Source organism: Serinus canaria, chromosome 11 (genome assembly GCF_022539315.1).
Source record: "Serinus canaria isolate serCan28SL12 chromosome 11, serCan2020, whole genome shotgun sequence".
Taxonomy (NCBI): Eukaryota; Metazoa; Chordata; class Aves; order Passeriformes; family Fringillidae; genus Serinus; species Serinus canaria.
This window is the reverse complement of record NC_066325.1, coordinates 3,989,100-4,015,831: the sequence shown is the minus strand read 5'-3', so window position 1 is coordinate 4,015,831 and position 26,732 is coordinate 3,989,100. Positions and strand designations below refer to the sequence as shown.

The 26,732-nt window shown below is 40.6% G+C and overlaps 1 protein-coding gene across 1 annotated transcript in view; it reads right to left on the bottom strand.

Moving 5' to 3' along the window:
- Window positions 1-26,732, bottom strand: part of CDH8 (cadherin 8) — a 159,315-nt gene that overhangs the window by 60,483 nt on the left and 72,100 nt on the right. Inside the window, exons 4-7 of the mRNA XM_050979066.1 lie at window positions 23,539-23,658; window positions 10,427-10,594; window positions 5,993-6,180; window positions 3,064-3,317 (exon numbers count right to left, since the gene is read on the bottom strand). Coding sequence (XP_050835023.1) covers window positions 3,064-3,317; window positions 5,993-6,180; window positions 10,427-10,594; window positions 23,539-23,658 — 730 coding nt within the window. The remainder of the gene's footprint in view (window positions 1-3,063; window positions 3,318-5,992; window positions 6,181-10,426; window positions 10,595-23,538; window positions 23,659-26,732) is intronic.

The following is a 26,732-nucleotide window of genomic DNA, read 5'->3' as shown; positions in this document are numbered from 1 at the left end:
CCCCCAGTGAGCTGCAGCTGGGTCAATTGCTGAAGATTGGAGGTGGGCCTGATCTTAACAGGCCACAGCTGTAATCAATAAGAACTAGTGCTAGATAAGAGTAAGGAAAGAGGAGAGTCAGGTTACTGTGAGGACCTGGAACAGTCAGTGTGTAGAGGAGCTGCCTGTGAGCAACATCAAGAAGGTATGAAGCTCTGATAATATGAAATCCTCGTACTATGATGATGATAGAACCTTTGCTATCTAAGACAACGTTTGTACTTCTGCTCCCTACTTGTCTCTGACTAGTATTTTCCCTCTTTTAATAGTAGAATTATTAACTTGAAATTTTTTTTTGTCCTTAAAATATTTTTATGCAAAAAATGAAAAAAAAAAAGAAGAATTTGAGCTTTCTAGAGCTCCCCCATATAAATCAAATAATCAGGTAAGCAAGCAAGAGCAAAAAAGTTGCACAGAAAATTGGGCTCTGTGTATTCCTTAATTAACTATTAAACCAATATTTTAGAAAATATTAAATCTCATAAAATACTGTATCTATTATTTAAAGAAAATATATTAATCATACTAATTAATTAATTTAATTAATTTTGGCCAGTTCTGTTTCATGTATGCTAAGTGTTTTTATATGAACTAATGAGCAATAACATTGTTATTCAGTTTCCAAACACAAACTATTTTTGTTTCTAAAAGTTTGAAAGTCTCTTGATTTATAAAATGATGAAGAAGTGGAACCTAGGCAAGTCTTTTACTCAGATCCATTTTTTGAGCTTGGACAGAATAAAAAGGCTAAGTTTTAGAACAGAGGCAGGTTTGTAAAAGGTCTGAATTATTAAGAGTTTGAGGCAGGTGAGATAAAAACTTCCAGGGCAGCAGAAGCAGAGTGGACAAGCAGGCAAGGTAAGAGTGAAGCAGGGATGGAGGCAGGCTGGGATGAGGCAGAGGAAGAGGAGCCAGGACCAAGCCAGGAGCAAACAGAGCAGGGCAGAGAGAAGGAGCTGAGGTTCCCCTAAGAGAGAGAGATTCCTGTGGAGCTGGAACACAGGGAAGGGATTTGCTGTCACCATGGCTGGTCTCACACTCCTCTCAGAGGATCTGTTTTGTCTTTTTTCACAGACACCAGTGGGCAGGAGCAAAAAAATCAGGGATGGAGCTACTGCTTCAACTGTGACAGATCAAACCCTGCCATTCTGTGGTATTTTTGTTTAGGAATCCATGGTAGCTGGTGCTGTGGTTATCTGCTTTTGAAAGTCTGATTCACAAATGGGAATTACAGAATCAGAGGATATCCTGAGTGGGAAGGGACCACAAGGATTATTGAGTGTTGGAATCTGAAATGCAGGGAGTTCTCAGAACTTTGGGCCTGTAAGCTTAGAATTAAACACAGGATTTGATCTGAGACCTTGGAAAAGGCTTCCAAACTTAGGTGACAGAAGCAAGAATGTGGATTTATGGTTTAAAGCAGACACACATTAAGTTAAGTTAAGGAAAGTTTAAAGTTCTAGAGCTTCAGATATGGAAAAAATACAACTAGTTACAAAGGTAACCAAGGAGTTTAGAATGCAGCACTGTAGGTTTGTGTGTCATACCATGACTGGCTAAGAAAGCTGACACTGTACCATGGGTCCATTAGATGAAATATTTAAGGATTGGGTCAAAACCATAAATATCCTTGCTGGCAGTGTTTTATTGGTCAATAACTCCTTAAAAGGTCCTGCAACTAAAGGTCTTGTGACCTTCTGAACAATGTGGTGAAAATGGGAGCTGAAGTCACCCTTCCTGCCTGTGTAGAAGATAAGAAAAATAAATTGCATCATCTAAAAAGGTCCCATCTGGAACTCATTTAAAACTCCTTCAAAATTCCCCATAATTGAGTCTGACTCCTGGCCCTGTAGACTCCCAGCAATTCCCCCTGAGCATCCCTGGCAGCCTTGGGGCCATGCCCATTCCCTGGGAGCCTGGGCAGTGCCAGCACCTCTGGGGGAAGCAGAACCTTTCCCTGATCTCCAGCTGTTCCCTGGGTGCTGTCCCTGGCCCAGGGAGCAGAGATCAGAGCTGCCCCTCCGGAGGAAGTTGAGTAAAACTCAAACATACTCTCCAACATCTTCACACACAAGTCCTAAAGCATCCAAACACATTGGCAAATCTGAATTTCTAATTCTGAAGATACTATACAATGAGATGCATCATGCAGGACCTCTACATGAAGGTTGAAAGTCCAGCTCTGCAACAAACCTGATGGAAGTGACAGTGATTAGAAAATGATAGTGATAGAAAATGATGGATTAGAATAGCTAACATCATCCTCCTGATGCTGCCTGCCCTAAATTCCCTGAGGCAGCAATGCACAGTGATGATTACTATTAAATAGACTCTCTCCACATATGCTTTTGCTATGAATTTCACATTCTGGTGTTGGTTTTCCTAATGCTTTTAGCAGGCAGTACTACACAGAGCAGAATGTGCTTTGGAACACTCACCACACCATGCAATCACTACCAAGGGGAAGGGGAACATGTGTGCTCACCAAATTAGATAAAACCCACTGATCTGATCAAACTGGAATAAAAGGTTTTGTTCAAATTAGATCAAAAAGGGAAAATATTATAAACTGAAGATGCAGAAGTCATATGGGCAAAATCATCTCTGACTTTGTATCTTTAAACCAGGAATGGGCTTAGACAAAGGAATACAAATATGTTTTGACAACCTTACAACGGCATGGCACAAACTCAGTATTGTTAGTGCAGACACTACTGGATTATTTAAATTCACTGCAGAGATACACTCTGATGATTCAACCCCATCCAACCTCATTTCTCATAAGAACCACTCACATTTCTCATTTTCACTGCATTCCTCTGTTTCATAAGACTACTCCTATGGTAAGGAGCATTTTGGGAACTTTGAAAATGATCTGAACTGATAAATCTAACATCATAAACCAAACCTCACCCAGGCATTTTTACAGAAACAGAACAGCATGAACACAGCCCCACAGTGAGAGGGGAATACACTTGGGATCTGCCAGCAGTGTTCCCAAAGAACCCTTTTGAGCAGCCCTACCTTATAGGGCTGGAAGACACGTCGGGATCGTGGGCTGTCACCTGCCCCAGCACAGAGTTGAGAGCAGCATTTTCATGTACTTCCAGAAGGTAAGTGGGTGAGGAGAAGACTGGGGGCTCATCAGCATCCTCCACCACGATCTTCACGGTGGCTGTGTCCTTGAAGGGGCCTCCGCTGAGGAAGCGAGGGTCGATGTGGATGTTGGCTGCCTCCACCTTCAGGGTGTAGGACTTTTTGGACTCAAAGTCCAGTGGCTGTTGAGAAGGACAAAGATAAATGTCATTTACTGATGGCCACAGGGAACAAGTGATTGCAATGCTGATGGGTGGAGTTACGTGCATTTTTAATGGAATGTTTTAATGCAGTCACTTCCCTCTCCCAGAAACCCAACCTCCAGATTTTCTAGGCACATACAGATATCTGTTTATTTACCAGCCTCAGAGAAAACAGCACTGTTTCCTTGTTTTTCACTAAAAATTTACTGAAAGATTGCCTCTCATGAATTATACCATTACAATTACATATCAGACAAACACTACAAATTTGTTTGGGATGACACGAGTTGCATACCAAAAATGCACTTCATCAGTGCTTTAGTGGCTGGAGATAAGAAAATAAATTCAACTGGCTCCACAAAGGATAAATATTTTATTACTTCCACAACAATGTGAGAAATGCAAAGAACTAGAAATTATTATTTGTTGGACAGGAGAAGCAAAATGTGGAGCTAATCATATGAGAAGGTACTTCAATATTCTTGCACTACAAGTACTTCTGTATTTCAGTTTATAGGAGTAAATGAGCTAGACATCTCTCAGGAATTTCTTAAAACTGTAGCAATTTCTATTCTGTATAATTTCTTTTTTTTTCTTTTTTTCCACAGACAGAATCACAAAACAAATTACTTTATTCTATCAATATACCTGCCATGTTACCACTGTTTTACTATTTTACAGTCCTATATTAACTCATAAAAGATGAAAACTCAGTGGATTTAAGGAACTGAAACACCAAATAAACCCCAAATCTGTGACACTTTTGAGTGTTAGACTTTTTCATTATGGGAGATTCAAGTTTGTGTCTTGAAGCACATCAGTATATTCACTTCATAATTCTCTTGTGTCTCACAACGATTCATATTTCAAAGATGCAAATTGCCAAGCATTGGAAAGATATTAAGATTTGCATTATAATGTCTGAGGGATAAAAAGAAGAGGACATAGACACTCTGAATCTGTAATGCAAATACCAGCAAGAGCACAAACAGGAATCTTCAGGAAGTCTGTCAAAGCCCTCAATATGTATATCTTCAAATTCTGTGGATTTTTTTCAGGTATGAATCAAGCTCTAATGGGATTTGCTCTTTCTCACAAATTCTAGTAAACACAAGGAAATCTTGCTTCTTTTGCAGCTCTTAAATTAGTATGCTTTTGAAATTATGAATGGGGATTTATAAATCAGCATATTCACAATTTGCCAATCATGGCTCCTGTAGCACTTTTTCAGTTGCTTTTCATATGCTTTACAGAAAAGACAGCACCCCAATACATTTAGTCATGCCTAATCAGAATATCATATTGAAAATTTACTCAGCATTGTCTAAAGCCCCTGATTTTATGCTGAAGAAAATCTGTTGGTGAGCAGATCCATACATCATCTCCTGGAGTAGAACCAAAATTATTATTGCTGTCAAAATGGAAATATGAAACAACATTTTGGTTGAGATTCAGTTATGAAATAAAGCCAAGGGAACTGGGCAAAAGGCTAATTGCCTCAGCTTACAGGAGAGGCCACAGCATACAATAAATAACAGTAAGGAAGAACTGGGATGTAGATCATAATTCTCTCTTTAGAAAAACAAATGGAAATTTAGATAAATATACATCAGTTTATTATAAAGCTACAGTGCTGACCTACTCACTGAGAAAGGGAAAACACAAAGTTTTGACAGGCAATCTGCCTGACCTCTTTAATGACAGGTACAAGTGGAATATTAATTACCTGTGCTCAGTGGATTCACCTTTTCTCACTGGAATATCATGGCTTGGGTTTTGTTTACTTTTGGTTTTTTATAAACAAAGATTAATTTAGAGTGATCTGTGCTATGCAGTTAAAACCCTCTGCCACTGCTATAAATTATATTAATATCCTTTTTCAGAACTCAGCACAAGGAATAGCTTTTTCTCCTTTCCCAGAAAATAGAGACAATTAAATCTGCAATTAATATTTCCTTGGCTTTATTAGAGGAGTTTTCTTCTATGCTGCCTCTCCCCATATTTCTGTAGATAATTGGGTGGTGGTTTTGTTGTGTATATGCAAATACCTCACCTTTCACACTTCTAGACTGTACAAGCACAGAGAAGGTAACATGGTTTTCTTTAGGGCCCAAATTTGACACTTGTCATGTGAAACTACCAATCTCCTTAATAAAAGTCACTGAAATCCCTGTTCATTGGGTGAAGACAGTTCAACATGAGAAAAAGGTGGAAGACTAAGCTCTGACATATCAGGTAATTTAATTAATGCACTGTGATTTATTTTTCTCTGAACAGCTTCACAGGAAATCAAATAACTGAGAGAAGTTATTTGATGAATACTCAGCCAAGATTTTACAGAAGTTAAAACTATCACCAAAGTGGAATTTAATCTACTCTTTTCTTTTGGAAGTAAACAAGCAAAACCTGCATGATGTGACCACATGGGAGCCTGGCTAAGATTAAGCCATGGATGCCTCCCCAGTGGTCAATTTCCTCAATGAAAATTCAGAGGATCATGGCCAGGACACCTCTTCTCATCACTCCACTGGCTTGACACCTCATCCACAGATGAAAGAACCCCTGGAAATGCAGCATCTCCTCACAGAGCTGGGTCTGGCTGGGTAGTTGCATGTACAACAAGCACTGATGGTTTTAACAGAGATGTGATTTACCTTTCTCACTCTGATAACTCCATCCTGAGTCTGGGCATCCGTAGTGATCTCAAATACATCCATTCCATCTCCTTCAATGATATCATAGGATGATTTAGCATTTTCTCCAATATCCAGGTCATTTGCTTTCACCCTTCCTATTGGTTCACCAAGAGCAACATCTTCCATCACTGAGAAGTGATAGAGACCTGCCAAAGAAGAGGAAAAGACTGAACATCACAGCTGGTCCCAGTGTCCCCTGGGTGCTCTTCAATGTTTACACATCCCCAGCACCAGCTCTTGAGATGTGCAGCAGATCCAAGCCCCATTTACTCAAGTTATTGACTGAAAGCAGCACAGGGGGGTTCCTCACACAAGAATATTCACCTTACTGTAGCTGAGTGTCCTTTCTATTCCAGCAGATTCCTCCTTCTGCCTTGCAGGGATGTTTTGTGTTGGCAAACAAAAATATTGAGCTCCTTTCAACACTGCAGAACTTACCTTTTTATACAGATATTTTATGGACAAAGAGTTACAATTTAACCAAAAAAACTTTGCCTTTTACTCGACAAAAAAAATTTGTCTAGCTATTATATAAGTGTGAATACTTATTTAACTGCAAATATTTTCTGCTTAACTTAAATATTTACTACTTGTTAAAATGTAGTTTCATTTTGTTTGTTTAAACTCTTCCACCTCTCTTTTGTGGTAAGGAACTAATCAGGAAACTTTCAAGGAAACTCCCAATTTTTATGCTTTTACAGGAAACAATAACTTTTCACAGTAACCATTACTGTGTTTACTATTTGTTGCAGAGTTAAACTAAAATCCATTAGAAATTTGCTATTCAAATTGTCAACATTTTATTTTTTGTTACACCTGCTTCAAACCTTTTAAGCTAAAAGGATGAAAAAAAACTATTTAGATATATTATTTTTGGTAGAATATTTTTAAGGCAAAACCCAAAACACCCATTTTCTTTTATAGCTCTCTGCTACTAGCAGTACTCTAAAAACAAGACACATATTTTATACCCAAAATTCCTTCTAGAGTCCTTATATTTCTACCTCTTTATAACTGACTCTTATTGAAGTTAAGATTAATACATGAGCTAATCAAAAAAAAAATGCTGCTCATGAGTTAAAATAAGCAAAAAGAACTCAAGGATAATAGAAGAGACCATTAAAACAGTTTTTGACACAGGACTCTGGCCCTGTTCTTCTGTGTCCTCCCTGTTGTTCTCAGACAGGGAGGACACAGAAGAAGTGTTACCTGTTAAGTGCAGGTAGTAATTTTCCAAAAACAATGTTCTGGAGTTGTTGCTTTACCTGTTGTAGGTGATTGCAGTAGCCACAGTTGAAAACAGGAAGGAAACTGAGAAATTCACAAACACATGTTTTAGCTGCACAATGAATCCCAAAGGGATTTGTTTTTAATGTTCGTAGGCTAAATTATGAGAGATAATTTGGTGATCATCAAGATTCCTCAGAATACCCATAATGGCTCAAAAACAATGAGCAGCCCAAGCAATGAAGTGCCTTGGGAGATTAAATTATGCATTCATCATTTACTCTGCTGTCCACACTTTGTGGTTTGAGTCTCCAGGCACAGCTGATTGCATTGTTAAGTTGAAGTTTTACCCTCAGATTATTAAAATAGTTTACAAATATTAAGAAAAAATTAAAATTTATGATGCAGTTTGCTCTTTTCCACATATTCCTCTCCAGAATTAGGAATTGTGTGATAGTGCTGAGCTGACCAAAATATCCACACTGGGCATCTTTGAAAGCCCTGGGTTTCCACAGCAGCGCACAGTTCCTCTCATTACAATTCTGTGCTAAACTGCCAGGTTAAAAACTTCTGTGACTTATAAAACGCCTCTAAAATTATTTCAGAGAGATCACAGAAGTAGTGAAAGTTCATCTTTTTCATTTCTAAAACCCAGGAGGCTAACTCTCTGAAATCAAACCATAAATATACATTTCTGTCCTGCCTGGAAACAATAACCTGATAGAACACCCTGTTTCCCGAGCTCATTACCATTTATTGTGCAAGCAGCATGTATTACATCTTATGAATTTCGATTTCATTCTGCCTGGGATTATTGTAAGTTTGATCCTTTCTTATTTTCCTTTCCAGGCAAATGCAAACTGTGCTTCAACAGTGCAAAAGAAAAAAAATTAAGTCAGATTTGCTCAGCTCTTGTCCAAGGGCAGAGTCGTGGCTAATCTGTGGTGCTGGGCACCTTTTAAAAGGCAGAATTTGTAATAACAACCAGATCCAATATTACTGTGGCTCATCATTAAAGCAATAAATACATAATACTCATATATCTCATTCATATATATATATATATATATATATATATATAATTATATATATATATATATATATATATATATTTAATTCATTTATTAATTTTTATATGTATGTATATGTGCATATATTTATTTATTTTATTATATATTTATTATATGTTTCAATATTTAGATTTATATTCCTAAAATACTTCTGTTCTTTAAAATAAAAACCTTGCCTCTAACCAAATTCTGTCTCTATAAAGTTACATCAATTAAATATTATTAAAAATAAAATACATATAAATACATCTTAAATACACATATGTATATTTTATATTATATATATATACACACATATATATACATATATACATCTACATATATATACATATACACATATACATATATATAAACATATACATATACATATATATATATACACATATACATATATATATATATATATACAAATACACACACACACACACACATATATATATATATATATAAATAAAACAACCCAGTAATAAAACAAGCAGGGTTTTTTCCCCTAAAGAATTTGCATAATGGTCAGTGGTTATTCCTAGGGGGAAGCTCAAATCCTGCAGGGGCTGTAACAGCTCCAGAGGCAGCACCTTCCTCGTTGCTGCAGGAAAACTCATCCAGGAGCAAATGTATTCCAGGGACAGGGATGCAGCCTTGCTGGTGCCCCCAGTCAGTGTGCCACTGTGCCCAAAAGCACTGGGACTGGGCAGTTTCACCCCCACATGCTGTGCTCCTGGGTTGCCCCCAGTTGGGAGCTGATTTTGGGGTCACATTTCTGCCCCTTTGGCAGCCAGAAGGGCAGTGCTGTACAATGGCAAAGCCAGGCAAGCTGGCACAGGCAGGTCTGTGCTCCCTGAGGTGGAGCCACAGGACCCTGCAGCTCGAAAAGAGACATCCCTCTGCAGGCTGGTGATAGAGTTCATCTGTGGACATTGCATTGTTAGGGAAATTCTTGGGAAACACTAACACAGGGTAAGGCAGTGCAACGGGACACAAAGGAAAAAATTTATGCATTTCCTCCTTTGTGAGAGAAAACCTTTCATTGTGCAGAGTGCTTATCTGTTAAAAACCACTAAGATGAGGCAATAAAATATAAACTTTGAATATAAGCTTTTGCCTCTGCTTATTTGTATTAGATTTCTCTCTCTCCATCTCTATGTGCATTTTCTACAGGCTACAGAAGCTATGTGCATTTTCTACAGGCTACAGATTTATCATATGCTGAGCAGTAGGACAAACCCATTTTACTCTGTGTCCTCAGGAGAGGGCAAAAGTGGAGTTGAAGTCATCCATAGATGGAAAAAAATTAACTTTGTGCTGGTCCCTGAGCACCTTGTTAGAAAAATATACTTCTAGGAAAACAAAAATAATGCAAAATCTAGATGCAGCCTCAAAAAACTTTTCACTTTAATTTTCCAGAAGGAGCTGGATAAAATGCTAAGTTTCTAATAGTGCATTAGTTTGCACCAGCTCCAAATAAAATCAATCCAGTCATTATGCTTTTCTTCCTTTTTTTTTTCTTTTTTGTCTTCATCTTGGAAATAGACTACAAAGCTTGCAGAGAATCTCAGCAGGATGCCAAATCATTTTAACCTAGCTCAGCAAGATACCCATTGGAACCACAGTAGAAAATATGGATTTTGAATTAAAGATCAACAATTATCTAGATTCAGACTTATCTCCTTTGTTTTCTTCAGTATTGCCTAATTAGTCAAGACTTTTATTCCTTTTATCTGTTATATGTGTCTTTTACTGGTGGTGGCACTTGTCTGCAGGAGATGGAAGAAACAAAGCACACAGAAACAACTGCACTGAGAGGAAAGAAATGTTTTCAGCAGTGCCCAGGCCCTTTTCAGGATGTAAGAGGGGTAAAAAGGAGGGCAGAGATCTGCACCTTGTTGTGGACATCACCTCCTCTTTCCTAAGCTCTTAATCAGGCAGAGGATGATTAACCTTTCTCAAAGTTGTGATGTAATCCCAACTACATCTTTTAAATGACATTAAAACCCAGGCAATATAAAGATAAAAAAATACTTGATTAAAAAAAAAACAAAAAGAAAAACACAATAGTTTCTCAAATAGGAGCACACACACATATAATGGCACTTACTCTGTGCAAACTTAGGAGGATTGTCATTCACATCACTCAGGGTAATTGTCACTGTTGTAGTTCCAGAGAGTCCACCCATATGTCCTCCCATGTCCTTTGCTTGGATGACCACAAAATATTCTTCTTTGGCTTCTCTGTCCATGTTGGGAAGAGCTGTTTTAATTATAGCTACAATAATGGGGGGAGGAAACAATCAGGTACAGACACAAATTCAGTGTGCAGCTGTTTCTATGGGTATATGCAAATATTGGTATACAAAAAATGTCAAAGGTCCAGTTAGGTTGCCTCTTAGTACAAAGAATGAAAAAGAATTTGAGATTTTGAAAAAACTGTATTAGAGGTCACCTACCTTGATTTAATTAGAAGTGCACTGAAACTGTGGTTCAAAACCCAAGAATTAATCATAGCTGTGATACATATTTCTTTGTCATTTTATTCCTGGCAAACTTCTTGGTTTCTGCCCTACCTCCCAGAGAAATCCATCTTTTCCCCACAGAATTCCCAACCAGAAGACAACCCCATAGAAAGCTGATTCTGTGAACACTGTTAACCACATCTGTTCAGATTGTTTAAAATAATTGAAACCCAACCCATTGTTTCATCTGATCCTGTGTGTATTGCAGGCCACAGTTCTTCTCTTAAGTCTTAAACTGAGTGCCTCAACTTGAACAGGAGCAAGACAGACTCTACTCACTGCTCAGGGTGTCACCTGTGGAACAATGACCTCAGCAAGCTGCCATCACCTACTTGACCAGGTCAGAAGCTTTTAAACCTACAGAAGTTCAATGATCTGCTGTATACCAAACTATAAAATGTCAGTGGGCTGAAGGAAATATCAACAATGGAGAGTTTGGTTAATTCTGGAGCCAGATCCCCTCTAAACTCTTGGAGATTTCATGGACATGTTGTAGGAATAATAATTTTTTCATGGACATGTGGAAGAAATGATTATTTTTTTCTTTCCAAAATCATTCCACCTGTAATGTGCTAATACATTCACAATATGTATTGGAAGTGTAATACTAAATGTTTAAAGGTAAATTAAAATAGTGCTCATTGCAATTCAGCGAAGTCCACCATAATCATAAGATCATAAAGGACTAAAGAAGCCCCACTAAACCTAGGGAAAACAATTCAAAATGTGCCATTCAAACATGCATTTTTTAAAATCAATTTTTTTAAAATTCCATTTTAAAAATAATGGGGTTTTGCAGACACTGAAAGCAACTCAACAAATCTTTGTTTCAGTTTTGTTTCCTTGTTGGGATTGGAATAGCTGTGGAGGCTTTATCCACCTCTTACTCTTTTGTCTGGCACAGGTTCCACTAACCAAGCTTTTTAGAAATGGCACTGGCTGAAATGCTGAGATTACCTATTCATGCAGAATAAAGAAAGAGTCTTTTTGCATTAATAGAGATGCTTTTGAGTAAATTCTGACATTTACAAATTATAAAGAAAATGCTAACATTTATGAAATATCCATTCATCTTTAACAATCTAATACTAAGAACCTGATCAGACCTTCTTTTCATGGCTGAGGACCACACTAAGAGCAAGGGGGTGTAAGGCATTTATAATAAAGCAATACACTTCCTCCATAAACCTCCAAATATAACATGAGAGCATGCTTGGAACCTACACTCTTGTAATTTTTTTTTCCCCTAAAATATTTTTGGTTGTTGCCTCACATATTTTATCATTCTGCAGGAAAATGAAACCTCTGCAGCAGCCAAGGCAGAGAAATCTCTTATTCCCAAGGAATTTAGATCCTCAGGAGGGCTGGGGTTGGAAGATGCTCTGGAGATCAGCAGGTCCAGCCCTTCTGACAAGGAAGGGTCACCTGCAGCAGGTGACACAGGAAGATCAGCAGAGGGACAGGACAACTCTCAATCAGTGAGTTTCTATTCCAGCACAGGCAATAAAAAGCCCACAGTAAGAGGGGTTTGGAGCCTCAAGGCCAATGGCCCAGCAGGTGAAAGTGCCTCAGGAGGGAGCCCCCATTATTCTGCCACACACTGAAGAAAATGTTTGTGTTAAGTTTTCTGAGTGAAAGCAGGGGAGCAACAAACCCCATTTATCAGATTTGATAGGTGCAAAATACAGTCAGTGAAAAAGTAGGGTCATTTCCTCCATGGCAGCCAGGATAAGGAAAGTAAATGATGCTTAATTCCAAAAGCATCTGACAGTTGTGGCTGGTTTGGACTGACTGGGTTACTACTGATGAATAATAATGATGCATTCTGCAAATAAGTCTATTGTTATAAGTGAAATGACTCATAAAATGCATTCTAATGCAAAGCTAGGCTATCAGAATTTGGTCCACATTCATTTTTTTCACTAATATAGCAGATCCAAATATCAATGAACCCTTATTTCAATAGGGCTTGCATTAAGCATACTGTACTTTATCTCCATTATTTTTTTTAGGCAGAGTTTCTATGTCTGTTTGGGTTTTTTAACCTAATTTACATAGTTAACTCTAGCCTACAGATGAGTTGTTTGAGATGCCATATTTTGTATTCTGCAGTTTCCACTGAGAAAAGTCAATTATTTCACTAAATTGATGGTTTTTCCCAGACAGGTATTTTAATTTGTCTCTTGATGTATTGAACAGTTTAGCCCTTGCCTATGGTTTGAAATATAATCAGGCAGATAGGATACCTTTAGAAGTGCCAAAATAAAAATTAAAATTTTGGCTTTCAAGACATAAAAATGTTGGGGTTCTTTCTTCTGTATAAAGGTACTAACACAAGCTGTTGTTTCAACAGTTTTATACATATCCACTGTCACAGACCATAAACCACCTGCCAGAAGCTGAGTCAAAGTCAAGTTTCCATTTCAAACACAATAAAAGGTTAAAAAGAAGTTTACTGTTTAATTTACCATAGGAGGAGCTGCAGGTTTTTAAGAAGCAAATCTATCCAAATTACACAGGCTGATGGTTACCACTGCATCCAGAATCTACAGAACTGAGGTCAGCAGCAGGGAAGTGTTGATACCTCTTAGGAGGCAAATTTATAAACACCAAAAAGCTCCATCCTCATCTATCATGATCAAGACAAATACAGGCTAAGGGAGTTCTGCATGGAGAATCTCAAGGATATTTATTTGTTCTTTTTCTTCATTCTGCAGTCCTCAGGCCAGGCTTGCAGGAAGCACTGAAACCACCTGTTTATTTTTAGAACACAATCCAGGCTCACCAAATACCAACACACACCCAGCACACAGAACATTAACTCACTGAGCATTCAACCTGCTCTGCTTCAGTTCAACCCAGAAACAAATGGAGAATAAAATCATAATCACTTTCAGCATGCAGTGATGGATGAGAAGGAGATGTGCCAAACAGGAGCAGTTCAAAAGTGAGAGAATTACCATAAACTAATGTAAGGCAGGTAGATGCCTGCTGAAAGATTGTATTCAGAACAGTTATCAATGCCTTACTGTCAAGTGGAGAGATGGATGACGTGGTTCATGGGGTTTGTTCTGCTTCTAAAATCACTCAATATTTCCTGAAAGCCAGAAGGCAGGGAGAACTTATCAAGCCTTTCAGATGACACAAAGTTGGGAGCCATTGCAAGTACAGGAAGAGCAGGATTAGCGTTCAAAACAATTTTCACAATTTGGAGAGTCTAAAATAGCAGGATGCAACTCAATTTGGCAGGCAAAAAGCATTTTGTGTGAGGGAAACAATTAACTTCCCAATTACAATAGAGCAGATGACTCACAAGACAGAAGAGAACGTGGAGTCAAAATGAGCTGAATGTGAGACAGCAGCAACCTTGCTGATAAAAGTGCTCAAGCATTTCCTGGAGTATTGGTGAGTATGTTCTGTGGAAGAGGTGTGGAATAATCTTTCCAGTGCACTCACACAGGTGAGGCTGCAGCTGGAACACCAGGTCCAGTTTTGAAAAATACTGATTTATATATTCAGGGAAGTATAAGGAAGGCCTTTAATGTAACAATTACTCTCCTTTTCCACTGGGGATAAGAGAGGGAATAATGGGCCTAAAATATAACCCCAAAATGGGTTTCTGTTGCACCAAGAGAGATTGGAGCTGAATATTTGGGGAGAACCCACAGAGGCTGCCTGTAGAATTTGCAGTGTTCCCATTCCTGCAAGTTTTCAAGAATGTATCAGTCAACAATCTGCCAAGAATGGGAAGGGAAAATCTGATCCTTTTTGGAGCCAGTGGCCCTCACTGCATTCTCACTCGAGGTTCCTTCCCTCCATAATGTCCAAGCCAAGGCTTTGTCTCCTTGTTAGCCTGAAATAATTCCCAAACCTTGCTGCCATGAAAACACTCACAGACATGTGGTGCCAGCACTGAACATGCACCCCCCAGAAGTTCCCTAGAGATCTTCTCCCTCAGGCTGGAAAGATCAGGAACCAGCTTGGAAGGTAAAGAAGTCAAGAAGCAAACTATTCTTTCCAAGGATGAAACCTCCAAATACTGAAGGGCCTTTTTTTCTGGCTGAGTTGCTTTTCCTGAACAGCCATCCATGTCCCACTGCAGCTGCAGAAGGGGAGTTACTTTTGCAGTGGTCCTGACTGCACACACTGGGCAATTTGCACAATCTGCCTCACAACTTGAAGCAGTTAAAATGCACCCCTGGGGGCTACATTCAAAAACCCATTTGGAAGAATATCCACTGTGTCACTGAAAAAGTCCAGGGGAAAGGAAGCAAAGTGGAAGAGGCTGCAGCTCATGAAAAGAAAGAAGCAAAAAAACAAAAGCAGCAGAAAGAAGGACCTGGCTTTCACTTTTGTCTCCATCTTTTAAGGATCTCTTTATGTTAATGCTATGAAACTATACATAATATTAATTGAGCACATGGAACAAAACCAAGAAGCACTATGCAAAATTGGAACCTGGCCCTGAAAAGCCTTTCTCAAGCATCCCATTCATCTCACAGGTTTTGTGGAAGACTTCCTGCTATTTCAACTTGCATACTTTGATATTTTGGAACTTTCCCTACTTCATTTTGCAAGAGCTAAGTAATTGCTTTGATCTTCCTTCCCTGCTAGAATCTTGGTAGAGATTCTTATTAAATATATAGGACCCAAACTCCTGAAAATCAATCTTGCAATTTCTTCAGAGCCATGAGTGGCATTCTTTGTATTCCCATGAAGCACAGCAGCTTCAGTGATGTTTCAGCAGTCCATAAAAAAATTTTACTTGGAGACCTGTGCCACAAGTTTTTAAAAATGAGTAGACCACAACCACCTTTACTGAAAGTTTTTAAAAATGTTGCTTGATGGTGTGATACAGGAATACTGATCCATTATTTTTAATTTTATTTACCTTTATCATAATCTCCTTAATAAGAATTATCATCAAATCTTCTAATTTCTTTTTTTCATTTCTAAGCAAGACAGGAAACATATCTGCAATCACTAGCAAGGCTGCCTAACTTTTATAGAAAGTTATTAATTACAGGAGCTGCATGAATTACATTCAGATCCAGATATATTTCAAATCAAAGACATTAAACACAGTAAAAATAAGGAATAGCTAAAGAATCAAATAATTTTCTATTTCTGTGCCATTTTTGTATTTTCAACAAAGAATCAAATAATGTGAGTATTTTCTTCTAATGCTTATTTTTAAAAGTGTATGGGAAGATGTTTTTTGGTATGTTTTTGGTAAACAGAGAGCCCAAGGTTGAATGTTGTTTCATTAATTTGGGGTTTTTAACCTAGGATATATTGCCTTTTCTCTTCTAGCCCGTATTGCTACATTTTTTGCAGCTTCTGCCCTTGTTTTCATTCTGAAATAGACCCTGCAAGTTTCTTACTGCATGTGAAATTACCTGCCTTTCTCCGTGTGCACTCTGCTAGAAGTGTATCCTAAACTGCCTGGCTGGGTAACACCTATTATAATGTTGCCTTTTTAATTCAGGTGAACTTGTCTCTGGGTTTTAGAGAATGGGTTCAAAGCTTCCAGCTCTGCTTCCCAGCTGTTCCCTTTACCCTGGGACCCTTTCAGTGGCATGGGGAAAAGATCACTCTCCCACCAGCTGAGAACAAATTCAGTAAATAAACATTTGGCACTGCATTTACAACCTCGTTTCCTTGGGATTTTATTTGTAGCAATCTAATAGCTGTGATTACACCAGACACTTTACAGAAAGTAGCCTTGGATTCTTTTTCAGGTGCTTTCTAGCTCCAGCTGTGTAGTTCAAATTCCTCTCTCTAATTCAGGCCCTTGAAGCACATTATTTAGATATGTTGCCCGTTTTCCTACTCAGCATGAGGAACAGTCAAGTTCAAAGTACCTCACAAGCTTTCTAAAATGATAGAGCTATTGCTCTGAAATGCAGGAAATATATGTGGGATCAGCTTTTTTTGTTGCTGCTATTATTTGATAAACTCAAGCAGCAGAAATCAGTTCTTTCCAAACGCCAATCTGCCTTGATCTTAAGCCACTCAGCTCTACCAGCTGCAGACCAGCAGAACTGTTTTCAAATGTCTCTGCAGTGATTTCACCCTTATTTTATTAATCACAGGGACAGCTCTTGGTGCTTGGAAGGGCCCAGTCCTAAATCCCTGATCCATAATAGCTGCACTTTGTACTTGCAGCTAACGAGCCAGAGCTGCGGGACCGACTGAGCTCTGCCCCGGCTGTGTCAGCCCAGCCCTCTCCTAATGGGCTGTCACCAAGACAACCCACAGGGCCACCAACCACCTCACTACAAACACCTTGACACGTCTCCTCGGGTTGCACAGACTGTTTAGTACACAAAGACAGGAAAAGGCTCCCAGCGATGTGAGAACAGACTCTGGTTCCAGCCCTGCAATGGCAGCGAGCGGTGGGGTGCTCCAGGAACCCCTGAGAGTGCTGGGGAACACACCCTGCTGTCCTGGGAATGAGCTGGAACCACACTGCTGTCCTGGGAACGCTCTAGGAACCACCCTGCTGTCCTGGGAATGAGCTGGAACCACACTGCTGCCCTGGGAATGCTCCTGCAGCCACACTGCTGCCCTGGGAATGCTCCTGCAGCCACACTGCTGTCCTGGGAGTGCTGCTCTCTGGGCTCCATGGACCTGGATGCTGCTGCACATACCTGCCTTCTTCCAGGGGAAGGTGTCCCTGCCATGGCAGGGGTGGAATGACATGGACTTTGAGGTTCCTTCTAACCCAAACCACTCTGATTCTGTGGTACTACAGTTCTATGAGAAGGAGTTTCTACACCCTTCCTGCTAAAGAAGAGCAGCACCCACCCATCCCAGCTCATGGCTCTTTTTATGATTTCAGTTTACTTCACTTGAAATCTGCAGTAACTGGCACAGCCATGGCAGCAGCAGCAGTCAATAAAATGAGCTGGAAAGCAGCAGCTCAATCCCCACTCTGACTCATGTCTAACAAGTACTTTCTCTACACTAATCCCATGAGGGTTTAGATCTAAAGTATTTAGAAGCTGAACTATTTAGGAAGGCTCTGTTGAACACAAGTGAGTTCTGTTCCTAGCAGCTCATTACTTTCCCCTTACAGCAGCAGATTCCTTCCTGGACCAAAACTGTTTCCCCATTTCTCTCCAGCCTGAAGTGCTTCCTTCCTTGTCATTGTATCATGAGTAATTACAAAAACAGTCCCCATGTCTCTCTTTTATTAACACCTCTCAAATATTTGTGTAGTGATTTCATTTCCTCCTTTAATCACCTCTGATCCAGTTTATACAAATTTAGTTCAATCAATCTTTCATTATAAGTAATATTCTCCTGACCTTAGCTACCCTGCTTTGAACTTTCTCAGTATCTCAGCAGTGGGGTTTTTTTATGATGACAGCTCTTATCAGCCCTACACACAATATTCAGAGAGCACCCTGTACCACTGGGGGTGAGCTGGACATTAACAACCAGATAGAAGAAACAGCCTGAACCTCACAACCATCTCTGTAGCTGGTGCTGGTTTATTCCCTCTTGCTCCCTTACCTGTTTCCATTTTGCTGGACTCTATTATAAGGTCTGAATGGAGGCAAGACTGCAAATTAAAATAAAAGATTCAAACCTGGCTTCTGCTGGGTGAAGTTTTCATTCCTCCCTGGCCTATTCATTTATGGTCTGATTTCAGGGATTCAACACTGTGGGCCAGAGAGGGCTACAGACTAAATTAAAAACTCTGCTGTTTAAAGCTCGTGCTCTTCCAGCTGAAAGTGAAACCAGGTATTGGGGAAAACCCCACAATCATCCACTCTGCAAAGATATCCACATCCTATTAGGAGAGTCTTCATCTTTCTGGCTCTGCTGACTCTTCCACCCATCCCAGTTTTACTCCTTGAGCCTTGGCTCTGTACCAATGGCCATACCCAAGAAGGCAGTGCTTAAAGCTGTTCTTTTCCAGCCAAATTAAGTGTTTGTGCTCCACTAATCCCACGTGCTTCCCAGTGCAGTAGGGCTTTGCTGTAATTTGCCTTCTTTGTGTAACTATATTTCAGGTATGTGTAGGAGTGACATTATTTAAGTTCATGTGAAATGTAAATAAGTCAGACACAGCTGAAAATGTATTTCCTCTGCCATGCCTATATTGTAGAACACAGTGTCACTTCATATTACTTTTCATTATGATAATCTTATTTTAAAGCTGACAGTCATGATTTAATATCCTTGAAAAAGCTAAAAAGTGAGAAGTGTACTCCAGCTACTTTTAGCAGTCTTAAGGAGCCCCCTTTCCCAGCATTGGTATTGTCATCATTCAGATTATGAGAGAATCCATACAGCTCCTGTGCCTTTATAAATAAAACACACCAGGCAGGGAGCCTGGCATCCCTCACTGAGATGGAACCATAATGGTGTAAGGAATGTATTTCAGCCCACCATGAGGTTTGTTACTAATCTGATGCCATCACATTACAAGTTTTGGTGCTCACAGAAAAAAAATCTAAACCTGTATCTTTGTCATGTATTAATTATGTCTACCCTCTGTCCAACAAGCCAGTGGTCATAATAAAATTCACCTACAAAAAGCAAAAAATATTCAGAACAAGCCATCAAAAAAGCATTTACCCTAAGCCACATTCAGAGCACTCAGTGTAAAACAACTTCCAAATTGCCTCCTTTCATATGTCTATAACTCTTACAGAAGAACTTGCAAACTGGAACTGCAGCAATATATGCATTTTTCATCTCAGGTAATGGAAAATTATTGTTTTATGGGTCACTCTCCAGCACTTGTTTCTTTGTGCCCAGCATTATGGAATTGTTTCAGTGAGGAGGAGGTTGAGTAATGTGGGTTCCAGCTGAGGTATGGGCACATCCAGATCCTGCCCAGGCAGGAGGAGCCAAAATGCAGGAGAGCAAACCCCTGCTCCCCTCCACCCTCAGGTGTGACAGCCCCTCCTTAGCACAGGCACAGAGCCACCCCCTGCTCCTCTGCTCTCTCTTTTTGCTCTGGCTGTTACAGGGGCAGAGCAATCAGGAGACATGGTTGGAACCATTCCTCATGGTTCACTATCCTCATGCCACATAAACCAAGCAGGAAGGTCAGACAAGCCTTCCCCTGAGCCAGGAAAATCAGAAATTACAGACAGTGCTGCCCTGCACAGATCTATATTTACTCTTGGTTTCTAAGGAACATGATAAAACGCCAGTAATCCAGAAAAACTGTAAACAGATCAGCTCTCAATAGCTATTCTTTTGATAACACTTGATACACTCCTGTGAATGACAGAAAACATTTACATTCTGAAGTGGATCTCTCTCACACAGCCCATTTCTTGAAATGCTGATTCCATTTAGGGGAAGACACAATGTCTGTGCTCAGAAACAATTCTGCTTCAAATTATCTGAAAAGGCTTTCAGTTTATCAGGGCACTAATGAAGTGTAACCACAGAGAAAATGCAGCTGTACACATATCCACATTCCCTCTCACACCCCCAAAAAATCCCAAACAACACTCAGACCCCAAAATATGTACCAGCCTTGGAGGATCATCCTCAGGGTGAAACACTACTAGACCTGCTCTGCTTTAATTTGTGCATTGTCACAACAGTATCCAAACACCTTCCCACACCAAAACCTGCCCTGAGGATCCTGAGGACTACAAGATAATGTGTTTTCCTGGCTCAGCTGCTGAGGGTTGTGCTTGTTCACATTGCAAACATTGGACAAAGAGAAAGAAACAAACACCTGCACACTTCATGTTTGCTTTGGACATTTTGGTTTACAGCAATTCTTTTCACCCTGTAAATGTTTCTACATTACTACCTGCATCTGGTTTGATACATGAATAAACTTTCATGTAGATTTGTATTTTATATCCCCTGAACAAACCAGAGTGTGCTGTTTGGTGAGAGCAGGATGGTGATTCCTCTACAGATGAAGGGCAAAGAAACAGGGAAGAGCCTCAGCACAGGGACTCAGCCAGCTGCAGTGAATTAAAGAACATAATTGAGGTCCTCCACAGATGTAGAAAAATGGGGGATCTGAAACCATTTATTCACTCAGAAGCAGCTCCATAAGATGAAGCCACTTAGGGACTGTGGCCACAGTTGAATTCTTTGTCAATGAATTCCCCTTAGACACCAAGATGTCATTTTCATGGTAACTGAGCTGCTCTGCAAAGGAGGACTTGTAGCTGGAAATGAAGGGAGGAGGGGGGAATTAATGCCAGTGAAATAGGAGGAAAACACTGATTTTCAGGTTCACCAAAAGCTTTGGAGCTCTCTCTGGCTTTCAGGGTAACAGGAATCACTTTGCTAGGTGAGGAACAGTTACTTCTTTGGATTGAGCATTAGGGATTAATGCAATACAAATAAGAAAACTAAGTAAAATGAGGTATTTTTTAACATTTGGAATATTTCTTTCAGGCCATTTTTCTGTGAAAGAAAATCTTCTGTGTAGGTGGAGAATGCACTTCTCAGCTCTTTTAGGGAAGCTGACGTGTTCCCATGCTAAGGCACTGACATTCCCAAGTAGAAACTGAGAAAAACCCTACAGTCAATTCCCCTCTAATTAAGACAGCTCACACCAGTCATTACTGCATGCAATAATTTGTAATATTTAAGGAACCAAACAGTATATTTAGATACTTGAGGGTCAGAGCTCTGTTCAGAGTTATATTTCCATTTGATTGTGACAAATGAGCCACAGGAACTAAGGACCTTCCCTAATAAACACTTTCTTAACACACTTTTTTTTTGGAACAAGCTGCTCTTTTTCCATTGTACTGTGCTAGAATTTTTCTCTGTAAAACTCTATTTTACATGCAGTGTAAAAATAAAAGGCTGAATTACATTCCAGAGATCCCTCTCACATTTAGGATAGCTGTCCTTCAACCAGAAAAATCCACTTTGGACTAATCCTTTAATATTTATTGATGCACGCTATTTACATAAAATCCCATCAAGTTAGAGCATTTCCAGGAATGGGAAATAATTTTTCCATGCAATTTCATCAGAAAGATTTCAAGAAATTCCAGATTTTAAAGATTACAGGAGCACTATGTTTAATGTTGATGAGAAAACTTAGTTCACTTAATCTATCAAAATCATCCTTTAATCATTCCTCTGAGCATTTATTTTACAGTTTTGTTACTCTGCACAAGGACAAGAATTTGTACTCCTGTTTTACTGCTCTGCAGCTGTATAAATTCACGTGGATATGTTTTAAAAAGAGTTTTATTTTTCTTCTCCTTAGGAGATCACAGCTGCTTCACTCACTATGATTAAAATGATTCTTAGTAACAGATGACAATATTAGAAATATGATCAAATCACCTTAAAACTTGCTTTTTAGACATAACTAAATTAATTTGCTGTATGGACAACCAATGTACAGAAAACGAGAGGGAATGGATTTATTGGCACTTCTTTCAGATGGCTTTCAAGACTACAAAACCACAGAGAAATAAAGTCACCCTAAAAGCATGCTAATGAAACTTCACACCATCACTCATGATTGATGCTCTTTCTCTCCCCAAATTGATCCAACCAATCAAGAAAGAAAAAGAATTTTCAATGAAAACATAAAATATGTTCACTGAAATTCCCAAGCTGAACTGCATGCTGTAGACTCATACTGAACATTACATTGGGCTCCTCAAAGCCCTCAGGCCAAGCCCTGCATTCCCTGAGCAGTTTTGTCACACAGCTCCTCCTCTGCCCTCAGTGTCCCAGTGACCTCTGGGACATTGCCACCACCATTAATCCCTGGTTTCCCTGTGTTTTTCCTGAGGTCAAACTCAGGACCATGAGTGAGACCTCAGTTACAGCTGGGTGAGGAGATTTACAGAATTCACAGAATCCCCAGCTTGAAAGAGACCTTCAAGATCATTGAGTCCAACCCTGACCCAGCACCCCAACTCACCCCTGGCACCCAGTGCCACATCCAGGCTTTGTTAAACACACCCAGGGATGGGGACTGCACCACCTCCCTGGGCAGCCATGCCAGAACTTTATCACTCTTTCTGGAAAAACTTTTTCCTGATATCCAGCCTGTATTTCCCTTGGTGCAGCTGGAGGCTGTGTGCTCTGGTTCTGTCAGTGCTGCTGGAGAAAGAGCCCAACCCCAGCTGAGCACAGGCACCTTTCAGGAGCTGTCAGAGTGATGGGGGCACCCCTGAGTCTCCTTTTCTCCAGGCTGAGCAGCCCCAGCTCCCTCAGAGGTTCCTCTCAGGGTTTGTGTTCCCAGCCCCTCTGGCCATGTTCAAGCATCTCAACATCCTTCCCCAACTGAGGGGCCAGACTGGACACAGCACTCCAGGTGTGCCCTCTAAGGACCACTCCAGGTGTGCCCTCAGCAGAGCCAAGGACAGGTGAAGAATGACCTCCCTGCCCCTGCTGGCCTCACCATTCCTGATCTAGGAGGCAGGGGATGGTCCCCTCTGCAAATGCAACCAGAGAATTACTCCAGGCTGGAAAAAGCCTCTGCAACCTCAACCCCAAGCATTCCCCAGCAGTGCCAAGCCCACCTTGTCCATGGCCCCAGGTGCCACACCCACACAGCTTTAAATCCCTCCAGGGTGGGCACTCCCCACCCTGCCTGGGCAGCTGTGCCAGTGCTCCACAACCCTTTCCATGAAGAAATCTTGCCCAATTCCCAGTCTGAGCCTCCCCTGGAGGAAGCTGAGGTGGTTTGCTGAGCCAGGGGGTGCTGTGCAGAGTCACCTACCTGTGTGGGGCTCGATAGAAAAGTAAGGCTGTCCTTCCAGAATGCTGTAAACCAGCTTGGCACTGTTTCCATACACTGGATCATCTGCATCTGTAGCTGTTACTTTAGTAACAAAGGTGCCTAAATAGAAAGAATACACACAATTAGTATTTACACTCACTAGAAATTTGCATATCTCATTCAAAAACTAATCTGAAACAAAAATTCATTTCCTTGGGAGCTGTATAACAATAATAAAAGAAGGAAAAATATCAGTAACAGGTTAAAGTATTACTTGTGGAACAGAAACAAAACATGATGTGTGCCAGCAGCCTGAATTTCTGGGTAAAAAAGAAGCCCTTTCAGTATCTATATTATTTAAAGTTTCTTTGTAGAATGCATTTAAAGCTACCCAATAGATCTGTGTAGTCTTCAAGCATTTGCAAAGGAATCATATCAAAGCGACACAAAACACAAGGTTAATAATACAGTATAATATGTTCATTTAAGACTTGCAAATTCACATTCGAAAGAACTTTGCCAAGTTACAGAGACCAGATAGAAAAACAATAATAAAAAGGGTTCTTTTTTCTTCCCTTGGCTTGCAGCCATGATAATGATTTGATGTGGCCACAGTGACAGAGTTGGGACAACACCAATTGTCTCTGAAATGAGTCTCTGCCACTCAGGGGGCCATTGTTCAGCCAGAGTTATAAATTCCATACTCTGACAAAAATAAATAGGGGAAAAAAAAAAAGGAAATTACCCTTTTTATTTCTTAGACAACATAGCACTTGCCATTTCTGTAAGGAGAAAAATGGAATGAAATTTGGTTGGTTGCATTAAGGTTGCTGCAGAGAGGGTTTTTTTGGCTGACATTAAAGTATGATGGCGTTAATTAGGCTGACAATAAAGACAATATCTACAGAGGGAGAGAAAGCAGGAGAAGGAGAAAGGTTAAGGGCTGAATTATGTTCAGAAAGGAAAATAATTACAACATCCACCAAAAAAATCGCCCTTTCTGGATATGCTAATAAAAATAGCCTCCTGTTCCTTCTGTGTGTGTGCTGTGACTCCTGATCCCATGGAGAGCAGAGCAGAGGGAAGGAGAAGGAGATCCCTTTGGCACAGCCTTGGCCCTTGGCCTGTGCTCCCTTTTCCTCTCTCCCTGCCTGGCAGTTCTGTGGGTTACAGCCCATGTAAGTTATTTAGAGGAATGTTTGCATATCCAGATACAATTTGCATATGACCCAAGAGCTGCCATTTCACTCTTTCTCACCTGGGCACCTCAAGCACCAGGGCAAGCTGTGGGGCTGGCTTTGGGAGGATGGAGAGCCCCTCTCCTAGAGAGCACAGGTTCTGCAGGGATTGAAATCGTGGCAGGTTTTTTCTTTATATTTTTTCTTTTTCCACAATTGCCACTGAAGGTCTTGATGAGTTGCAGGAGGCACTTCTGTTTTATACAACTTAAATGGAAGATCTGTTTTCCTCTTCTTTTAACAGAGAATAAAATGGACTTGTAAGACCTCCCAGAATGGTAACAGGTATCATTTAATCCTGAAGAAAGAGCACTGGACAACACTCTCAGGCACAGGGCAGGATTCCATGATCCTTAGGGGTCCCTTCCAAGTCAGGATGCTCTGTCAATCACTGATTCACTGGCTTGCTCTCTTGCACAGAAGTGTTGGCACTAAACATTTTCATTTTTATGTCTCTAAGTCACCTCCAAGTTAGAAAGATTGTGGCAGGTTTGCCACATCGAACTAGTGGGATAATTCTCAGTGAAGGCAATGTGGGTGGCAGAAATGCATCTCACTAGAGAAAAAAATGGCTTTGGCCTGTATTGGTCATTTATTTTTTGTGGAAATTTACCCACTCTTACAGGGGAGAATATCAGCAAAAGGAGGTAAAGTGTTCCTCCAGCATCTCTCCTGGGCTCAGCAGGGGCCAGAGGAGTCCTGCAGCTGAGCACATCCCATGGAAAAGGAATATTGTGTCACATCTCTCTTTGACAGATGCTTGCTAAACCTGTTTTATAAATATGCAAACTGTTCATGTTTGAAGCTTAGCTGAATTTGATGCTGAAAGGTGATCTTACTCCTAACCTGTAGAGAGTGATCTTGTCCTCCAATGAGCTGCAGCTGGGTCAGCTGCTGAAGATTGGAGGTGGGCCTGATCTTAACAGGCCACACCTGCAATCAATAAGAACTAGTGCTAGATAAGAGTGAGGAAAGAGGAGTGAGGAGAGTCAGATTGCTGTGAGGATCTGGAGAAGTCAGTGTGTAGAGGAGCTGCCTGTGAGGAACATCAAGAAGGTATGAAGCTCTGATAATATGAAATCCTTGTACTATGATGATGCTAGGACCTTTGCTATCTAAGACAACACTAACCTTCAACACAACAGTTTTTAACCTGTCTCAGGGCCTGAGAAATGGAGTTGGTGGTTAGTTTGTAAGGAATTAACATCAGAAATTTGTCTGCCTGGTGACAGCAAGCAGACAGTAACAGGCAGCTCCTGACAGCTGTGAGTGGAAATGATAAAGGGGACAGGGATACTTGTGGTGCCCAGCCCTGTGGCAAGTCCAGCAGCCTCAGTCTGCAGGAGATACCCTGAATACCTCCTTCAGTGGAGAGAGGAGGGGGAGCAGCCCTGGACACCCTGAGAGGCCGTGGCAGAGGCTGCAGGAAACAGGGAACAACAGTGAGAGGTTTGCAGGACGCTTGAGTGGGCATGTGTCAGGAGGAGAGGGACAAAGGGCCCTGTGGTGGCTTGGCCACAGGAGTTAAAGGACTTGAGGAGCTGTGGCTGGTGGGATTGTCTCACATGTTTGATGCCTTGAGAAGGCTGCCATAGAACAGAGACTAGATGGAGTAACAGAGTAAAGCAGGGATTTATTAAAGGGCCTCCATGGATGCACCTTGGGCAGCACCAGAGCCCAGCCAGGGCTGCACCCAGGATGACCCAAAATGGTCCCAAAATGCACGGCCGGGCTCGGGGTCTCTCCCTGGGATCAGCTCTGCTCCATTCCCACCTTGCAGTTCATTGTCCCAGCCCAGCTTTAGCCCAGCCAGTCCCACCCTGCTTGTTTTTCTCTCTCCAGCCCACGGGGTTTGTGCTCCTGGGCTGAGATTTGGATCATTTGTCCTTGGTGCCCAGCTGGAGCAGGAATTGTTTTGTCTCCCTGCTCTGTGCACAGAGCTCACCATGCCCTGAT